The 18212-nt window shown below is 42.1% G+C and overlaps 1 protein-coding gene across 2 annotated transcripts; it reads right to left on the bottom strand.

The window, feature by feature from the left end:
* Nucleotides 1–754: 754 nt before the first annotated feature.
* On the bottom strand, nt 755–12659 carry ldlrad2 (low density lipoprotein receptor class A domain containing 2). Of its 2 annotated transcripts, none has more exons than XM_041980123.1 (5): nt 12473–12659; nt 8571–9056; nt 8033–8182; nt 3016–3147; nt 755–1482 (listed from the first exon to the last, which is right to left on the bottom strand). In XM_041980123.1, exons 1-5 carry the CDS (start codon nt 12597–12599, stop codon nt 1181–1183), a joined length of 1197 nt encoding a protein of 398 aa, XP_041836057.1. In that variant the 5' UTR covers nt 12600–12659; the 3' UTR covers nt 755–1180. The 2 variants fall into 2 exon arrangements, with proteins under 2 accessions (XP_041836057.1, XP_041836056.1); XM_041980122.1 differs by having other exon boundaries at nt 3016–3150.
* Nucleotides 12660–18212: the final 5553 nt, after the last annotated feature.

The following is an 18212-nucleotide window of genomic DNA, read 5'->3' on the forward strand; positions in this document are numbered from 1 at the left end:
TTGGTTATTAACAGAGAAGTGCTGGAGGAGAGGTTAAAGTCTGCAGGAATTTCTCCAACAGAGAGCAGCTGTTGCCACCAGCAGAGACGTTCCGTGGATGTTTCCACAGAATGCTGCAGGCTGCAGACTCACTACTTCACTAAATCAATACTTCTACAACACCATGTTTATAAGAAACTTCAACTACACATTCTTCATTGTTTAAAACTTCACCAGTCTCTGAACAAAACGCCTTCACATTCAAATCTGGAGACAATCAAAATGTACCCTGCTTTCACCCAAACTATCACCTTAACCACAGATTAACCACAACACTGATGCTGGACTGCAGGGAATATGGAAGTATGAGCAGAAACCCGTGTTTTCAGTCCGCATGAACACATCCAGCTGTGTCTTGCAAGTCTAATGTTTTAGGATTGTGACGCATGAGCAGCTCTTCTCCACCTCTCTCGATGGCGTCTGTTGGATTTGGTGGTTTAGTCGAAGAGTCAGACACAATGAATTACAGATGAACTCATGATACTAAAACTAATCTGATATTCCAAGTTTGAATAGAATGAGGAATAAAGAATTAGGGATGAGGAATAAGAGGTGAGGACTGAGGATGGGGAATGAGTAATAAGCAATAAAGGATAAGGAATAAAAAAGTAGGAATATGAAATTAATAAAGAATGAGAAATGAGGAATAAGATGTAAGGTTTGAGGATTGGAAATTAAGAATGAGGAATTTAAAACAAGGGAACACTAATAATAATAAAAGAATGATAAATAAGACATAGAGAATGAGGAATAAAGAAAGGAAAAGGACTAAGGAATGAGAGGCGAGTAATGAGGAATAAAGAAAGATTGATGAAAAATAAGGAACGAGGAATAAGAAACAAGAGGTATGGAGTAAGAAATTATAGAAAAGAAGTGAAGAATAAGGAATGAGGAATGAGAATTGAGGATTGAGGATGGATGATGTGGAATAAGAAAGAAGTGATAAAGAACGAGGCGAGCTAACTTAACCTCAACACGGGGTTTCCACCTCATATTTGACTCATTGCTTAAAATAATTTGAGGAGAAACTAAAAGTACATCTGTTTTTCCAGACACAACTACATCAGTGTTTTCAGTAAACATCTGTCCCCATACCAGCCCACATCTGTTTGTATGTCTGTTCATCTGGACCATGACTGCTCTACACGGCCACCGTGGGAACGTTCTCCTCGGTGCTGTCGGTGCCCGCTGTGCCCGATGGCGTCCTGTTGACCGGCGTATGAGGGGTGACTTTAGCCAACCGGTGCTCCTTGCTGTGGGAGCAGCTGCGAGTGCAGAGCTGGCAGGAGGCGCAAGCCGAGTTGCAGCAGGGTATGAAGCGACAGACACTGACGCGCCATAGAAACCAGCCAGGTGACCAGCAGCACCAGCACAGCACCAGGCTGCCTGCCGCTATTCCCAGGATGATGTAGAGTACCAGCAGGGACAAGGAGGGGGGCATGTCTGGGGGTACAGAGAAAAACAAACATATGGCGGCCATACTTAAAGTCAAAGCAGTAGGAAACTGTGTCATATATTCATATTAAACATAAATGTTAATACTTCTTGGACATGATCTCCTTATTTTTTTATACCTGAGTTAGTAAACACTGCAGCTTTTCTTCTTTTTGCTGTCTTAACCTTTTCCATAATCAAACACTATCTGAATCATTGAAGGGCAGTTGTAGCGCTGACAATCTGCAGATATCTGTTATTATACACCTAAACAGATGAAAACATGATAATTTCTGGTTTTGGTGCATCTAGAATCTATAGAGATTTGTGTCATGTTTTATGAGGTAATCTGCTCAGTTCTGGAGTAGTAGTCGTAAAATATTTTAAGTTCCTGGTAGCACGAGTGTCAGCAGAAGATGTAAATGATCATTTTTCACAAAACCTGCTACAAAGGAAACAGTACTGGTTGTGTTTTCATTGTCTTCATTTGAATATCCAGTGATGTCAGTGATCAGACTACAGAATAAACTTTGGTATAATATGCATAATTGTAGTTGTTTGTCAACTAAATGTTCAAAAAGTAACTGAGAGTATAACGCCTGCGATAGAACCTGTCCAGGGTGTACCTGCCTTTCCTGCTAAATGCTGGGATTTGAATTGACTTAAGCAGTATAGAACACGGGTGGATGGATGGATGGAATATAGCGTCACATCTACATGTCCACACAGTATGACCCAGTTTTAGTCCCCTTGAGACAAAAACTGTTCCCAGTACAGCGATGCAGTCAGAGTTTAAAGACCAAATGTTTTCTTTAAGCACAAACAGCTGCTTGTATAGGCTGACTGTGGCCATTATATAATAAATAAGTTAATAACAGTCACGTGTGTTAGATACAGCTGAAACAACAATTAGTCCAGTCTGATGGAAAAACTCAGCTCAGGCCACATCCACACAGAAACTCTTATTTATAAGAAAGTTTGTCATATGGATGGAAGCTATATGAAAGTTTGCTAGGCAGCATAAAGATTGGACTCAGGAGCAATGGAAGGAGGTCATGTGGTCTGATGAGTCCACATTTATCCTGATTCAGAGTAATGGGTGCATCAGGGTAAGAAGAGATGAGGATGAAGTGATGCAGCCATCATGCCTAGTGTCCAGCGGTCGGACATTACTTCAAGATCTTGGAGAAAAATGAAAGCAACTTTGGACAGGAACAAATGTTGTGACATTGCAGAAGCTTATTGTGATGATACCAAAGAGGATGTTGCTATAATCAAATCAAACACTCCAACACTTTTTGTAGACAGGCAGTGTATTTCTTAATCATGAAGAAATTCCACACACATATGAGCACAAAGATGAATCTCTATTAAAAAACAGGGTTAATAAAAAGAAAAACCTAAACCCGGACAAGCATTAACTTAAGCAGAATTAACAATAATTTAATTCACAAAATAACACAATTTTTATTAGACTTGAAGAATGTTGGGGAGGGCAACTTCTCTCAGGTGACACAGTCCCGTCGCCCGCTGATTGCTCACCTGTTGTTGACTTGTGACTGGGAACGCTGTCAGGAACGCTGCAGTTCAGATGAGTCAGGCTGGTTGGTGGATTCCAGAAAGGTGGAGATGGGGTTGCAATGGGGGGTGGAGGCTCAGGAGGTAAAAGCTGACCTGCTGATGAGGGACAGATGTGGGTCAACTATCTCATAGAGAAATGGCATTTTATTGATGTACTTTAACCATTTAAACCATTAAGGCCCCACCCATGAAAAAATGGTAAAAAAAAAAAAAAAGCCCACTTTTTTTTTAATATGAGGTCTTTATTTGGCCCTTTAACAAATTGTAACAAAAGAATTAACACTTTTTTGGGAGAGATATCTACCATTAACTACCATGTGATACACTAAAAATATTATAATGTGGTTTTCTGCCTCTGGGTATCTATTAGGGGAGAGAAGACAAGTATCAGATTGTGTTCAACAGGATTTTGAGCTAAGTTTATACCATAAATTGAAGCAAAATGTCTCAGATGTAATGTATGTAACATATATGTCACATTGGGCTCTTATAGGTAAAAATCAAATCAATCTTTGTTATTTTTGCTCTCCCTGATTTTTTTTTCATGTAAAACTGCATGTACTGTACAAGCTCATCCCTTTTAACCCCAGTCAACACCCAAACTTTGTTTTCAGGACCACCTCAGTTGTCAGATTATGAGACTAAGATGATGTAAAAACAAATGTATCAATAGATACGTTCTTTACATACGTACTTCGTAGAAATAACACAAAGATCCACACTGACCAAGCCTTTTCTCATTTGCACATCATTCTCTAAACTCTTGGCTTTCAGGAGAAAAATATTGACATTGAAACAAACACATTTACATATTTACAATTTTCCCTCCAGCTGTTTTTGTTTTTATTTTATTTTATTTAACTATTTACAGTTATTTCTGCTACTATTTACCTACTTTCTTCACAAAACTCCTCCCTGAGCTGCCACCTTATCGTGGTGCAGGAGTTTATGTGTCCTGACAATCCTAGCGGCTATGTTGTCGGGGGCTTCATGCCCCTGGTAGGGTCACCCATGGCAAACAGGTGTCTAGGGGAGGGACCAGATGAAGTGCGGCTCATATCACCCCTATGATGATGACAAAGCAAGGACCAGGTTTCCCTTGCCCAGACGCGGGTCTCCGTGGCCCCCATTTGGAGCCAGGCCTGGAGGTGGGGCATGTAGGCGAGTGCTTGGTGGCTGGGCCTTTGCCCGGTCGGGCTCAGCTTGAAAGGGTGACTTGGGCCTCCCCTCCTGTGGGCTCACCATCTGCAGGAGGGGCCATAGGGGTTGAGTGCAGTGTGAGCTGGGCGGCTTCCATAGCCACTGTCCTTGAGCGGAGCTGGACCCTCTTCCATTCTGGAGTTGCTCCCGGTGAGAGGCGCCGAGCAGGTGTGGGCATGCTCATTGCCCCCCGACTTGGCACCTGGTCGTTGGGGTTTATCCAGGTGGACAAAAAGGTAGCCTCTCTCCACCTTCAGGTGGGGCGACGGGCTTAACTGTTGTTTGTGCTTATGCACCAAACAGCAGTTCAGAGTACCCACCCTTTTTTGGTCCTTGGAGGGGGTGTTGGAGAGCATTCCTTCCGGGGACTCCCTCGTTCTGCTGGGGGACTTCAATGCTCACGTGGGCAATGACAGCGAGACTTGGAGGGGCGTGATTGGGAGGAATGGCCCCCTGATCTGAATCCGAGTGGTGTTTTGTTGCTGGACTTCTGTGCTTGTCATGGACTGTCCATAACAAACACCTTGTTCAGGCATAAGAGTGTCCACATGTGCACTTGGCACCAGGACACTCTAGGCCGCAGTTTGATGACTGACTTTGTAGTCACATTGTCGGACTTGCGGCCACATGTTCTGGACACTCGGGTGAAGAGAGGGGCAGAGCTGTCAACTGATCACCACCTGGTGGTGAGTTGGCTCAGGTGGTGAGGGAAAATGCCAGTCAGGCCTGGCAGACCAAAGCGTGTTGCGAGGGTCTGCTAGGAACGTCTGGCGGAGTCCCCTGTCAGAAAGAGTTTCAACTCCCATCTCCGGCAGAGCTTCAATCATGTCTCGGGTGAGGCGGGGGACATTGGGCTGTGTGTGTGTGTGTTCCATGCCTGTATTGTCAAGGCAGCCAGCCGCAGCTGTGGCCGTAACGTCGCTGGTGCCTGTTGTGGCGGACCTATCGGGCCTTTTTGGCCTGTAGGACTCCAGAGACAACTGATGGGTATCGGCGGGCTAAGCGGAGTGCAGCTTCGGTGGTCACTAAGGGAAAAACTCAGGTATGGGAGGAGTTTTGAGAGGCCATGGAGAATGACTTCTGGACAGCTTCAAGGAGATTCTGGTCCACCATCCAGCGGCTCAGGAGGGGAAAGCAGTGCTCCGTCTACACTGTGTACAGTGGGGATGGGGGGCTCCTGACATAGACTCGGGACGTTGTGAGGTAGTGGAGGGAAAACTTCGAAGACCTTCTGAATCCCACCAACACGTCTTCCAATGAGTAAGCAGAGTCTGGGGTAGCTGGTGCTGGCTCTCCCATCTCTGGGGCTGAGGTAGCTGAGGTGGTTAAAAAGCTCCTCGGTGGTAAGGCCCCGGGGGTGGATGAGGTCCACCCAGAGTTCCTTAAGGCTCTGAATGCTGTAGGGCTGTCTTGGCTGACATGCCTCTGCAGCATAGCGTAGACATCGGGGACAGTTTCCCTGGACTGGCAGACTGGGGTGGTGGTCCCCCTCTTCAAAAAGGGGGACCGGAGGGTGTGCTCCAACTGCAGGGGGATCACACTCCTCAGCCTCCCTGGTAAGGTCTATTCAGGGGTGCTGGAGAGGAGGGTCCGTCGGATAGTCGAACCTCGGATTGAGGAGGAGAAGTGTGGTTTTCGTCCCGGTAGTGGAACAGTGGACCAGCTCTACATTCTCTTCAGGGTCTTGGAGGGGGCATGGGAGTTTGCTCAACCAATCTACATGTGCTTTTTGGACTCGGAGAAGGCATTTGACCGTGTATGGAGTGCTGGACCTGCTTGTATGAGCTGTCCGGTCCCTGTACAACCGGTGTCAGACCTTGGTCTGCATTGTCGGCAGTAAATCAGAATCGTTTCCAGTGCGGGTTGGACTCCGCCAAGGCTGTCCTTTGTCACCAATTCTGTTCATAACATTTATGGACAGAATTTCTAGGTGCAGCCAAGGTGTTGAGGGGATCCGGTTTGGTGGTCTCAGGATTGGGTCTCTGCTTTTTGCAGATGATGTGGTTCTGTTGGCTTCATCGGCCCATGATCTTCAGCTCTCACTGGAGCGATTCACTGCCGAGTGTGAAGCGGCTGGAATGAGAATTAGCACCTCCAAATCCAAGACTATGGTCCTCAGCCGGAAAAGGGTGGAGTGCTCTCTCCGGGTCTGCAATAGGGTCCTGCCCCAAGTGGAGGAGTTCACATATCTCGGGGTCTTGTTCACAAGTGAGGGAAGGATGGAGCAGGAGATCGACAGGCGGATCGGTGCGGCTTCTGCAGTGATGCGGACTCTGCATCGGTCTGTCATGGTGAAGAAGGAGCTGAGCCAAAAGGCAAAGCTCTCGATTTACCGGTCGATCTATGTTCGGGAAGACCCAGGACACGCTGGACGGACTACATCTCCCGGCTGGCCTGGGAACGCCTCGGGATCCCGCCGGGGAGAGGGAAGTCTGGGTTTTCCTGCTTAGGCAGCTGCCCCTGCGACCTGACTCCGGATACGCGAGAGAAAATGGATGGATGGATGGATATCTTCACAAAACCAACTCCAACACCAGTGGTTTTGGTGTGACTGTGCATCATAAACTATCTTCTTGATTTTATTCCTGCCATAGAGGATCATTATTTTTCTTCTATTGAGACACACATAGAACTTTCTGCTTACTTGTTGATCTTTGGCTTTTCGTGATTGGACATTATTGTCAATTTAAGCTCTGATTGGTGAAAAATTTGACAGGAAGTGGCTTCATCATCCTTTCCAGCTAAAAACAGAGTTCTCTTAGCAACATAGTAGTGCTAGTGATCTTTTTTTATGAAAATGTGATAAATAATGCTGTTATCGTGGATCATTGTGGATTTACCATATAGAGTCTCTGAATAAACACTACATTTTGTGGCTGGATTGTAAACCTCCTGGATGAGATATAAATGTCTGGAAAAACTCCACAGGTTGTCAGTAGGGTTGAGGTTAGGGAATGATGGTGGTCCCACAATGAGGCTTTCTACTTGTATACCCATTGCAGCAAGATTCTGCTGGTATTGCTACAGCATGGGATGCAGCGTTGTCTTTACGGCAGAGTGTACGCTTCTTCCATTTATACCAAAGCAGAAAATAGTCAGGTAGAACAATTCTCCCCATTATTCCAGCACAAACCATCACTACCTTGCTGATGTGGCAGTCTTGTTGGAACATGGTGGCCATTCACCAACCATCCAGACCTCTGGACCATCCAGTGTAGCACAGCATTCATCAGAGAATAAAACTGTCTGAGTCTTCATGTATTTCTGTGTCCACTGCAAATGTTTCTCTGTGTGATCAGTGGTTAAGGGAGGCCCAAACACAGCTTTATGTACAACTGCAGCCTCTGGAGCAGGGATCTCCAACTCTGGTCCTTGTGAGCTACTGTCCTGCAGGTTTTGGATTCTACCCTGATGCAACACACCTGACTCAAATCACTGGGTCATTAACAGGCTTGTGCAGAGGTGTGTTGTAGCAGGAGACATCTAAAACCTGCAGAACAGTAGCTCACGAGGACTGGAGTTGGAGATCCCTGCTCTGGAGTATCCTGATTCACCTCCGTCTGAGGGATCAGAGAACTGAATTTAACTGAAACATTTCCTACATGTTATGCAGGGAGAGTTCAGCTTAGACCATTTTCATTTGTGGAAGTTGCTGGACAAAATCATCCTCTTTTCTTAAACCTAATCACCAAACCTAAATTGTCCACCGTTCAGCTTTTTTGGGAAGGTGTTGCAGCCTAAAATGCAAACATGGATGCATATGAGTATCTTGACTGACCTTTGCAGCCTGTAGTTAAGTTTTCCTCCAGGTCACTTCCATCCCCACAGTTGTCGATGCCTTTATCATCACACACTAGACTGATGGGGATGCACTTGCCATTTCTGCAGGTGAAGTAGGGCTCACTGCTGCACTCCGATTGGTTGAAACCTGAAGAGGAAGAGACAAACATGATGACTCTGCAAACCTTTAATGATACACTGAGTTTCTCAACTAAAATTTTTATTCTGAAATAAATAAATACTGAAAATGAATAATTGATTTTTTAAGAGCCTGCTATATGTGTATGATAACATCAGAATCTGCTGGGGTCATTGAATGCATCACCTTTCTGCTGTTATTACTATAGTTTTCAACCTATCTTTTATAAAGATTGGGTCATCTTAATATAACCTAATGTCACTGGAAAACAACAGGTTTTGAAATCAGATAGCAGCAGTACGTATCTTTAAAACTGGAGATGCTGATAGTTTCCTGTTACCTAGCAACAGTGAATGATTGACTAAATGCTTTCCAAACTTACTTCTGTCTTTCTTACCCAGTCTGAAGGAGGTGAAATCCCCAACAAAGTCAACCCTGGGCTGAGTCCCCCGGGTCACCAGTCTCAGGGTCAGGTAGTTTCCTGTGGACAGCACTGGCCGGGGGGGACTTTTCCCACAAAGTGGAGACCCAAGGGGGGGTGAGTTTCGGTCCCGACCATCGTAGAACTGAACATATGAGCCAGCATGACAGGGGTCTCCCAGGCTCTCATCAGAGGTAGGCTCAAGCTTAGGGTTAAAGGGGGCAGAACCACGTGGGGACTCTGGGAAGAAAGGGGCAGGGCTTAAAGGAGCCACCCGGAGCAAGCTGTAGACCAGGAAGAAGCGAAAGTAGAACTGGACCTTGTCTTTAGGAGAGCTGGCCTGCATAGTGAGGTGACAGTCTGTCCCCATGGTCACAAAGTAGTACTTCTTGGATTCCTGATGCGAGTTGACGATCATGCCATCATCACGGATCGTCTGGCCGCAGAAATCCACCACATTCACTGGGAAGAAAAACACCAGTCACTGAGTCCACCATCTACATCTCAATCATAATAATAAACTACATTTCCACATGTGGTTCACTTGTCGAGGATATGATAATGTTCCAAAACCACATGTGGACCAGATTTGGAGCAGATGATAATGTTCCAAAACCATGATTCCACATGTGTTTCATATAAAAAGCACCTTACATGTGATCCACATGTGACACAGCTTACTACATAACACATCTGAACACAGATTTCATACTTAAACCCATCTATAAAAATAAATACCCAATTTCGGTAGATTTATAATTACAAGGTTTTAATACAATTCAGATTTTTAAATGTAGGTATTTACATTATTGTGAATATTTAAATTGTTTTCAGTACTCACATAGAAAATTAATGACATGAAGAGTTACTCTGAATTATTACCTGCTGTTGTTATAGAGACTGACTGAGGTGTTATTTCTGCAGCAGGGTGATTGTTACTGATACAGGATCTAAGCACACTGATGTTTAATCGTTATCACTGGAACACTGTAGAGCTCAACACAAGATACAGTCACATCATCAGGATGGTGATAATTTGAGGAGCAGCTCACTGCTCATCTGCAGGCAAAACCAGAACAGATGGGTGGGCAGATCCAGCTCCAGCAGCCCCCACCCAGTCACCCACTGCCCCCTGGCTCAGGGCCATAGGCCAAATAATGAGGAAATTTATGACCACCGCTGGAGTTTATTAGCTCTGTTTCCCTGGGAGACAACCAGATCCTTGTGCACTGACCCCCGGGAATGTAACAAAGCCAGGCGGCGCCTGCTGATGGGAAATAGTTTAACTCCACCATATCATGAAAGTAGACATAAAACCTCAAAGGTACACTATCCAACACATGAGAGAGCAGGGCGTGCTGGGACCTGAGTGACCTCTTTTATATACATACAGTTTCTGAGACCTATTGTATCACTTTGGGGTAAAAACTTTGCTCAAAACTCTGTTGTTTACAATCTGATAATTGTCTTCTGCCCCCTTGTGGATACTTTTGACATCATATTGTAACAAATGGTACATATGCTAATTATTTTGGTTTATTTTAAATTTTCGTTACATTTTGTTAAGGGGCCAAATAAAGACTTCAGACCTTAAAATGAGAACCATTTGTTCATCATTTCTTGGGTCAGGCATTAAATGGTGAAAATGAGGAGCTTCAGTTGGAGATTGTTGAGGTGCTTGTGTGACACGCTGGTGTGAGATACAGCTTTGGACGGAAAAAGGGCAGCAACCACGTGTTTTCCTTCCACTGCTTCCTTTAAATCACTTTACACTTCAGTTGGTTTTATATATTATCATGTTATTCTTTGCACTGTAATGTCACTCCAGACTGGTTGTACTGTAACAGGAGCTACATCTCAGTGAAATATATAACAAAACACTACAAACAGTCTGTTATGGTTAATGTTTTCCCTCAATATTTTGACAATGTCCAAATTAGTTGGCTATAAAAACAGCTTTTTTATGTATTAAGCTCAGTCACACTGTTGATTTTAAGCTATAACTACTCTATTTCATCATTACTGCATCATAATTACCCATGGACATTCCTCTCCCTGAAATGTAATTTGATTGACTAATTAATACTAGGGCTGGACATTTTAGTTGATTTTTGAAGTCGACTAGTCAGGCCTTTCAAAATCTATTAGTCATGATGTCACCATGATGTCATCAATCATGAAATGAAAAAATACTTTATCTCTTTTGATATTTTTAACATTGTGGGGCTCTAGTGTCCTTTATTGTTCAGCGGGTAGATGATAAAGTGTGGAGATGAAGAGATGCCCGGGTTGAACCTGGGCTCGCTGCCCTTACATGACGGCTGTTATACCAGGTGAACTAAACATGGTGGCCACAGGAGTGTTCACCAACAAAAAAACAGCTATTTTCCTCGTCTTTCCGTCTGGTCTTTTTGCTCCTTAAGTGCAACATTTTTGAGGGTTTAGCAACCGTGTTGCTCTGGTCTGTTGCCTCCATTATCGGTGAAAACTGACGGGGATCCTCCACACAGGTAGCTCTTGTTTGTTGTTGCCATGGTGACTGCCCTTTACTGGGTGGCTGGAGGTCCTGCACTGCAGCCCTGTGGCTGTGGTGTGGACCCCGTTCTGTCCTGACCTGGGTGGTTCCTGTGGTGGCACCCTCTGTGGTAATTTTTTGGGCTGTCTTCCAGTGTGACTGGATCCCCAAGATACGTTTCCTCACAGCAGCGTCAAGCCAGATGTTTTCATTTTATTGATACTTTTATACTTACATTCAGTTAAGAGACAGTAACTAGGGATGGGAGTTCATGTTTGTACAGAATGGGGTATGGGTGGGTGGGGAAAGTGTACATGCACTTTGTTTTTACGTGTGTGAGTGCTTATGCTATTGTGTGTGAACTACTATGAGGTGTGTTTTAATTTCCTGTTATCGCTAGTGTGTGAAGGCTTTTAAATTTTGTTTTTAAAATGCACAATTTGTTTTTATTATGTAAAGCAATTTGTGTTGCTTTGGGCACGAAAAGAGCTCTATAAATAAAATTTGATTTAATTTATCCCAGGAATTAACAGGCGGGGGGCAGGGTACACCCTGGACAGGTCACCAGTGATACTTTTACATATTATATTAATTTATTTTCCATTTAATAAATATAAATAATCATATTAATCGGTAGTTTAATTATTTTATCATTATTTTATTTTATCAAGATTTATTTTATCTTATTTTTGTTTGATTTACTCACCAGAATAATGCATTACTGTTTTAAAGCATTTTTATTTCAAGTATTGAGTTTTATTTTTATTCCATGTTGCCATTGCAATCAATATATTAATGCACACTGGACAATGGTGATTTTCCTTTCAAGGACAAGTCCCATCCCTACCTCTGCGTCTAACCGCTGACGCACTGTGCGTTAGGGATACGTAATCACACCAACTAAATTATATATTCCCATCTTGCTTCAGCGCCAGCAGATCTACTGAGCAATGAATGTGATGGATTTCACGAACAATGCAAGTCAGTCAGTTGCTCTGAGCTGCAGACACATTTCTTAAATCCTTCAACTCAAACACACCAAACTCCACGTGCCAAGTCCAACTTGCGCTCTTTCTTTCCAGAAACTAAAGGACTGTTGTCATTTTTTTAAAACTTGTCCCAACAATTGTTTTAAATCCCAGGCTACAAAGATTGACATGACCAGATAAATCATGCCAGCATCTCCACTTCATGCCAGCCTGAAGCACAGATTCCAACTTTCTCCGACACACCGAGGTCCCCCCTCAGCTGTTTTCAGAAACTGCCGCACTTCAAACGTTTTGCACACAAAATGAATGGCGCTAAATATAGTTTGCGTCTGTTAGTGTGTCCAGTCTGCATCCTAGCGTTGTGGGACTCTTACCGATCTCGATGGCCGAGCAGCGCAGATGGTTGCAGCCGAGCAGGAGGAGCAGCAGCAGCCGGAGCTTCTCCACCTCCGCCTCCATCCTCCACCCTGAAGCCGCTCGAAGTTTACAGCGGCTCCTCATCTGAGGATGAAGCTGCTCTTCATCATCAGAACTCCGTGGCCTTTGTCAGAATTGAACCTCCTCTCAGGTCATGTGTCCACGTCTCCATGACGACACCAACCAAAGCGCGAGAGAAAATCCTGTTGTTTGAAAGAAATTCTCACTTCACTTTTTTCAGGAACATTCTGAAGATGAATTACATCTCTGAACACTGATTCACAATGTTTCTGATTTTCATCATGAAAAGATGTCCTGCTTTTAGTTTAAAAAAACAACTCAAATTTACCAGAATCCCGTTTTTATTGAGTTTATCAGCAGCAGACACACGTGGATCTGTTCAAACAACTGATTCATGAGTGTATTCACAGGAGCTCTTCAGCCTGACACACACACACACACACACACACACACACACACACTGTTGGTTTGTTTTTTTCCCAGCTAACTCTAAAAAACTCAGCCAGTTGATCACAACATTCAAAGGCAGGAAGCAATGGATTTCTGATCAATACATAACCAAAAAACTGTAATAACATGGAGACATCAGTGACGGTTGATATTTAATTGTAATATCTAAATACTGATTGTGACTTTTACAGGAATTTCTATACATACAGACATATATACACTACCGTTCAAAAGTTTGGGGTCACTTTGCAATGGGATTCAATAGGGAAGTGACCCCAAACTTCTGAACGGTAGTATATATATATATATATATATATATATATATATATCCATCCATCTATCTATTTGTATATACACACATGCACGTATTATATACATATACATTTTCAGTCTAATCATGGAGCTCTGGCTGCAGCCTGTAACTGGGAGCTGTGTGAGGACTGAGGCTCTTTGTGTGTATTCTTTTGAATGGGGGAGGGGCCTGCGGCAGCACCCACCGCTCACTGCGATTGAATGCGTTAATTTATTAATGCACTAATTCTGATTAATAAATGACAAAAAAATGAACGTCTTAAATGTGTTGCATGGACGCTCAGCACACAACAAACAATGCTGCTGTCCACGGTGCTGGAAACAGAACGGACCACCTGCATCGTGTGGAAGAATAATTAAATGAATAAACACTCAACGCTGACAAATCAACGCTATTCTTTTAAAGAAGCATCAGGAACCTTATTAAAAAATTAAATGTAACCTAAAAGTGGACTATTTTTAGGGCTTAAAGTATCACCTGAACATCTTTTGAGGAACTCCCCTTAGCTCCCCGTAATTCAAAACCTGGATCATCGCTTCAGGCTGCTGCTGGTGTAACGGTGTGGGGGATATTTTCATGGCCCACTTTAGGCCCCTTAGTACTTAACCACCACAGCCTACCCGAGTATTGTTGCTGACCATGTCCATCCCTTTATGACCACAGTGTAGCATCTTCTGATGCTCCTTCCAGCAGGAAGATGCACCATGTCACAAAGCTCAGATCATCTCCACCTGCTTTCATGAGGTCCCACCACAGCTGATTACTTAAAGTCTGAGTAACATCAGCATCAAGCACAGATCAGAATGATGTTGAACACCTTCTACATGTGTAAAATCGGGTTTTCAGTTTAATAAAGAACTTCTAGAAGAAAGAAGGAGCTGGTGTGGTTATTACATGGTTTAATCTCACAGATCAGTTTTCATACACATTTAAAACCTAAGACAGTGAAAAAAAACACTAACACTGGTCAGTTAATGCAAATATTTCTTGCAATGTGCTGTATACAGTGTACATCACTGTTGCATGTATTAGTGCTGGTACATGAAGGAAAAGTTTCGTCTCATTGAGATAGTGGAAAACTGCATCTTTGTCAGTAATGTGTACAGAGCTGCTATCAAACAGCTGTGACATGCAGCTAAAACATGAATGTGATGCACAACATTAAAAACACCAACACAATTTAATAAAAATTAAAAAGCATGAAAAGAAGTGAAAAAGTCATTCAGTATAAAATATTAAACAGAGGAACAGCAGCTTTGGAGCAGGTTATATCATCCTTAACTCTTATTGGAAAATATTGACTTTTTTTGTCCTTCCAGGTAATTTTTCCCTTCATTTATGGGACCATTCTGTAATAATATATATATTTTTTAATAAGTATTTCTCTTGAAGAACTTTGAAATACATTTTTCTTTAAGGACATCAGGAAATGTACCAGGAGATTTACCACCATTTCAGGTCATTAGTGGACAAAAAAGTCCTCTCCCAAAAACTGCTCTAAAAAACATTAAAGATTAATAATTTCGTTCACATTTTCTTCTTATCAACTTCTGCCATCATTAAAATATAAAATTTGTAATTATTCAAGTTGTTTTAACCCTTTAAATGCCAGTTTGATGACATGAGGTCACTGTTTTCATGAAAAAGAAAAACATGTTATTTTCCATATAACAGAATTTGGGTGGTTGGGGATTTAATGTAAATATTGCTTTTAGTTTTTCTACTAATGAAATCCCCCCCAGCTTACAAAATATATTATATAGAAAATAGCAATTTCAGATTTTTTGCCCTCTAATGGCCTGAAAGGGTGGTACATTAAATGGACCCTCAAGCATTAATGCAGGTTTGATTATTTTAATTTGGCTGATGCTCCAACAGGATTCACATTTTCTGCTTTTATGTCCATCTGAAAGAAAAAGCTGGAAACGCTCTGGATTCTGTTGAGAATATCTGGCTGACGATCAGGCACATTTTCTTCAGTAAAAATCTACAACATGTTTATACGAGCATTTATAAAAACTACTCAGGCCAAACAAAGAGATTGTTGAAAGGCATTCTGGGAATCTAAATTCAGAGAAACAAAAATAAAAAAAAGGGAAACCATGCCGACAGAGGAGCTGATGGTACATAAATACTAAATTTGACCATAAAACAAGTTATTACATGCTATGGAACCTGGATGACCAGTTTCCATCCATCTTCCTTCCCTCAGGATCAGGATCTGCTCTTTTGGGAATCTGATATCTGAAATTTGGATATTGGCCAATTTCCATATTTTCCGATACCAAATCCGTTTACATGACCTTTATTGTGATTATGGTCTGTATTACTGCTGCTGTTGTGTAAGGCTTTATGATGCTGCGGTAAACTGCACATCACGTCCTAATAAGAGAGCAACTGATAAACAAAATGAATCCAATTTAAATGTTTTCCTAAAAAAATGATAAAGTCCTCTAAAGTAAATGGAAGACAATGTTTGTAGTTGCTTCATGACCTAAATAAAAACAAAGGGAGTTATACTTTAGCAGGAACAACTGATTGTTTTCATATTCTAACAGAACGTGTTGAGAGGAAACCAGGAAGTATGTGAATAATCTGGGACAAGAGACAGCCCAACAGACTGTGGTCTACTCTAACGGATCACAGCACTCGTTGCAGCTGAAGGTCTAAGGTTCAAGGAATCTTTATTATCCCATGAGGCTAATTTGTTGTGCAGCCAACAGAAGAGGACTTCGGATCATAGCAGCTGCTGTTCAGTCTGGCCGGAACGTCTTCATGGATCCGATTTGCAAGAACTTTTTAAACAGGACTGTGTGTAAACAGGTTTACGTAGTAGTGAAAGCATAACGCTGGCTAATGCTGCGCTGTGAAAGGAGCTTGTCATGCTCAACAAGCTGCAGATTCCCACGTCTTCCTTCATGCAAGTCGCGTCGTCATGCAGGATTACAGCATTTTAGCAAGAGGACTTTTCCAGAATTATCCTTGACAGACTGATGGGCCAAGATGATGAACCGGAGCAACGTTTCTGTGGGTTAATCTGAACCAAATCTTATTTATTTAGTTCTAAATGTTCTAATATTTCATAAACCAATTCTGAGTCAGCATATTTCTTTAGGCTTAAACCTGCATAATAACGCTTATATTTTGTAAACACGTGACTACTAAAGCTTCCTCTGTGGGTGGGTAAGCTGGATCGGGAAATTCAGCCTAATGAGCCTGATACTGGGATCGGACTCAACTCTAATCAGGATGGCTCCTAATTACTCCAAAGTGATTTCAAAAGAACTCCATCAACAAATATATTTGACATATAATCCAGGTGTTTAAGCTGTACAGAAGAACATCTGGTGATGGCTGTTTAATATCCATCTTCTCCTCCTCACATCTATCTGAGCAAACAAATCATTTCTGATTAGAGGATCAGCATAAAAAGTGCAAAAACTCTGTTTAGATTCAATAAAGTTGCAGATGCCAGATTCTTCTTCTGGTTTAAAACATAAAAAGTGTAATGGATAACTATTCAGATATTATTAATAAAAAGTACTATTCATTAAATTCATTTCAAATACTTCTTATTTGGTTTTGGAAGAATCTAAAAGTTGACACGTCACTGCAAACCTTCACAGACTGTCGTTAAATTTACATTCACTCTGACAGAGGACATGTCACAGCTCCAATTTACAGTTCATTCACATTAACGTCAAACAGGATGAAAAAATGTCTTTATAAACATGTAAACTCAGAAAACGTCAGTGAGTGTTTGGTGGATTATTTCTTTGCTGCAACGATGCTTCTTGGTCAGAAATCTGATACTGTTGGAAAGTCTGTTTATTGCCCTTTTAAATGTGTCTCCATTTAAAAAACGTGTTGTGTTTCTGGTTTGTCTAAATCTTCTCTGCCAACCAGTAGTGATCCAGTATGTCTTGTTTCTTTAGACTTCAGTCATCCAATACAACAAACTCATGGTTCTCAAACTGTGGCACGTGTAACACTGGCGGTACTCACACTCCCTCCAGTGGTACGCTGAAGAATTTTCTGATCAACCAATTCGTGGATTATGCAGAGAGTAATCTGTGAATTATTGATAAATATTTTTCTGTTAGAAAATCCAAACCATCACATCTCTGCTTTTCATGGTCCATCAAAGTCAAACAGAAGTTTTCACAGCACCGTAAAATAAAAGCAGCTGACATGGATCTGATGTCAGCTTCACTGGAAAGTTTTTGTTTGACATTAATGGCCCATTAAAAAGCAGAAATATGATGGTTTAAACTGGGACGGACAGGTGTTGCATTTCTTTTGGTTTACTCATCATTTTTGTACTTTTACTAACCAGGAAAAAGTGGTGTTTGTGGGTTTTTAGTGTAGTAAATAGTACTTTGTTCCAATTAGATTTTTTTTTTGTGCATTTGACAACAGCTTAAAGGAAAAAAAAAAAAAAAAAAAGACGTTTAAGATGGCTGAGCTGCTATGCCTTACGTTCTTGCACTTTTTGTTTTGAATTTGGAAAAAGGGCTTTCAGCTTTGCTGCTCCCTTTGCATGGAAATCTTTACTGACTGAACCGAAACTCTCTGACCGGATTCCACTTGGAGCCTTCCGATTTATCCTGAGGGATAGACAGCGTGAGACCACTAACCAGAGCCTGTGCTTTAAATCTTAAATTGTTTGTTGTTTGTTCATAGCGTCTGCATTTGAAAATACTACTGCATTTCCGACTTTGTATGTTTTATGTATTATCATCACCTCTATGTTTTTATGACATGTGCTGATGACCTCTTGGCCAGGTCACCCTTGTGAAAGAGATCTTGATCTCAGTGGGTTTTTATCTAGTTAAATAAAGGTTAAAAAAAATAGGTACAGTGAACATTTTCAAACTGCCAAACTAGTCTGAGACTCCTCGAACTATCAGGAC

This window comes from Melanotaenia boesemani, chromosome 3, assembly GCF_017639745.1.
Source record: "Melanotaenia boesemani isolate fMelBoe1 chromosome 3, fMelBoe1.pri, whole genome shotgun sequence".
NCBI lineage: Eukaryota > Metazoa > Chordata > Actinopteri > Atheriniformes > Melanotaeniidae > Melanotaenia > Melanotaenia boesemani.

What these genes read in the sequence shown, in the direction of transcription:
- ldlrad2 (XM_041980122.1), bottom strand. Translation starts at nt 12,599, where the DNA reads ATGAGGAGCCGCTGTAAACTTCGAGCGGCTTCAGGGTGGAGGATGGAG. An exon ending in CTTAACTACAGGCTGCAAAG is followed by an intron (nt 3,151 to 8,032) that starts GTCAGTCAAGAT and finishes GTCCCTCATCAG; the next exon opens with CAGGTCAGCTTTTACCTCCT. An exon ending in CAGTCACAAGTCAACAACAG is followed by an intron (nt 1,483 to 3,015) that starts GTGAGCAATCAG and finishes CTGTACCCCCAG; the next exon opens with ACATGCCCCCCTCCTTGTCC.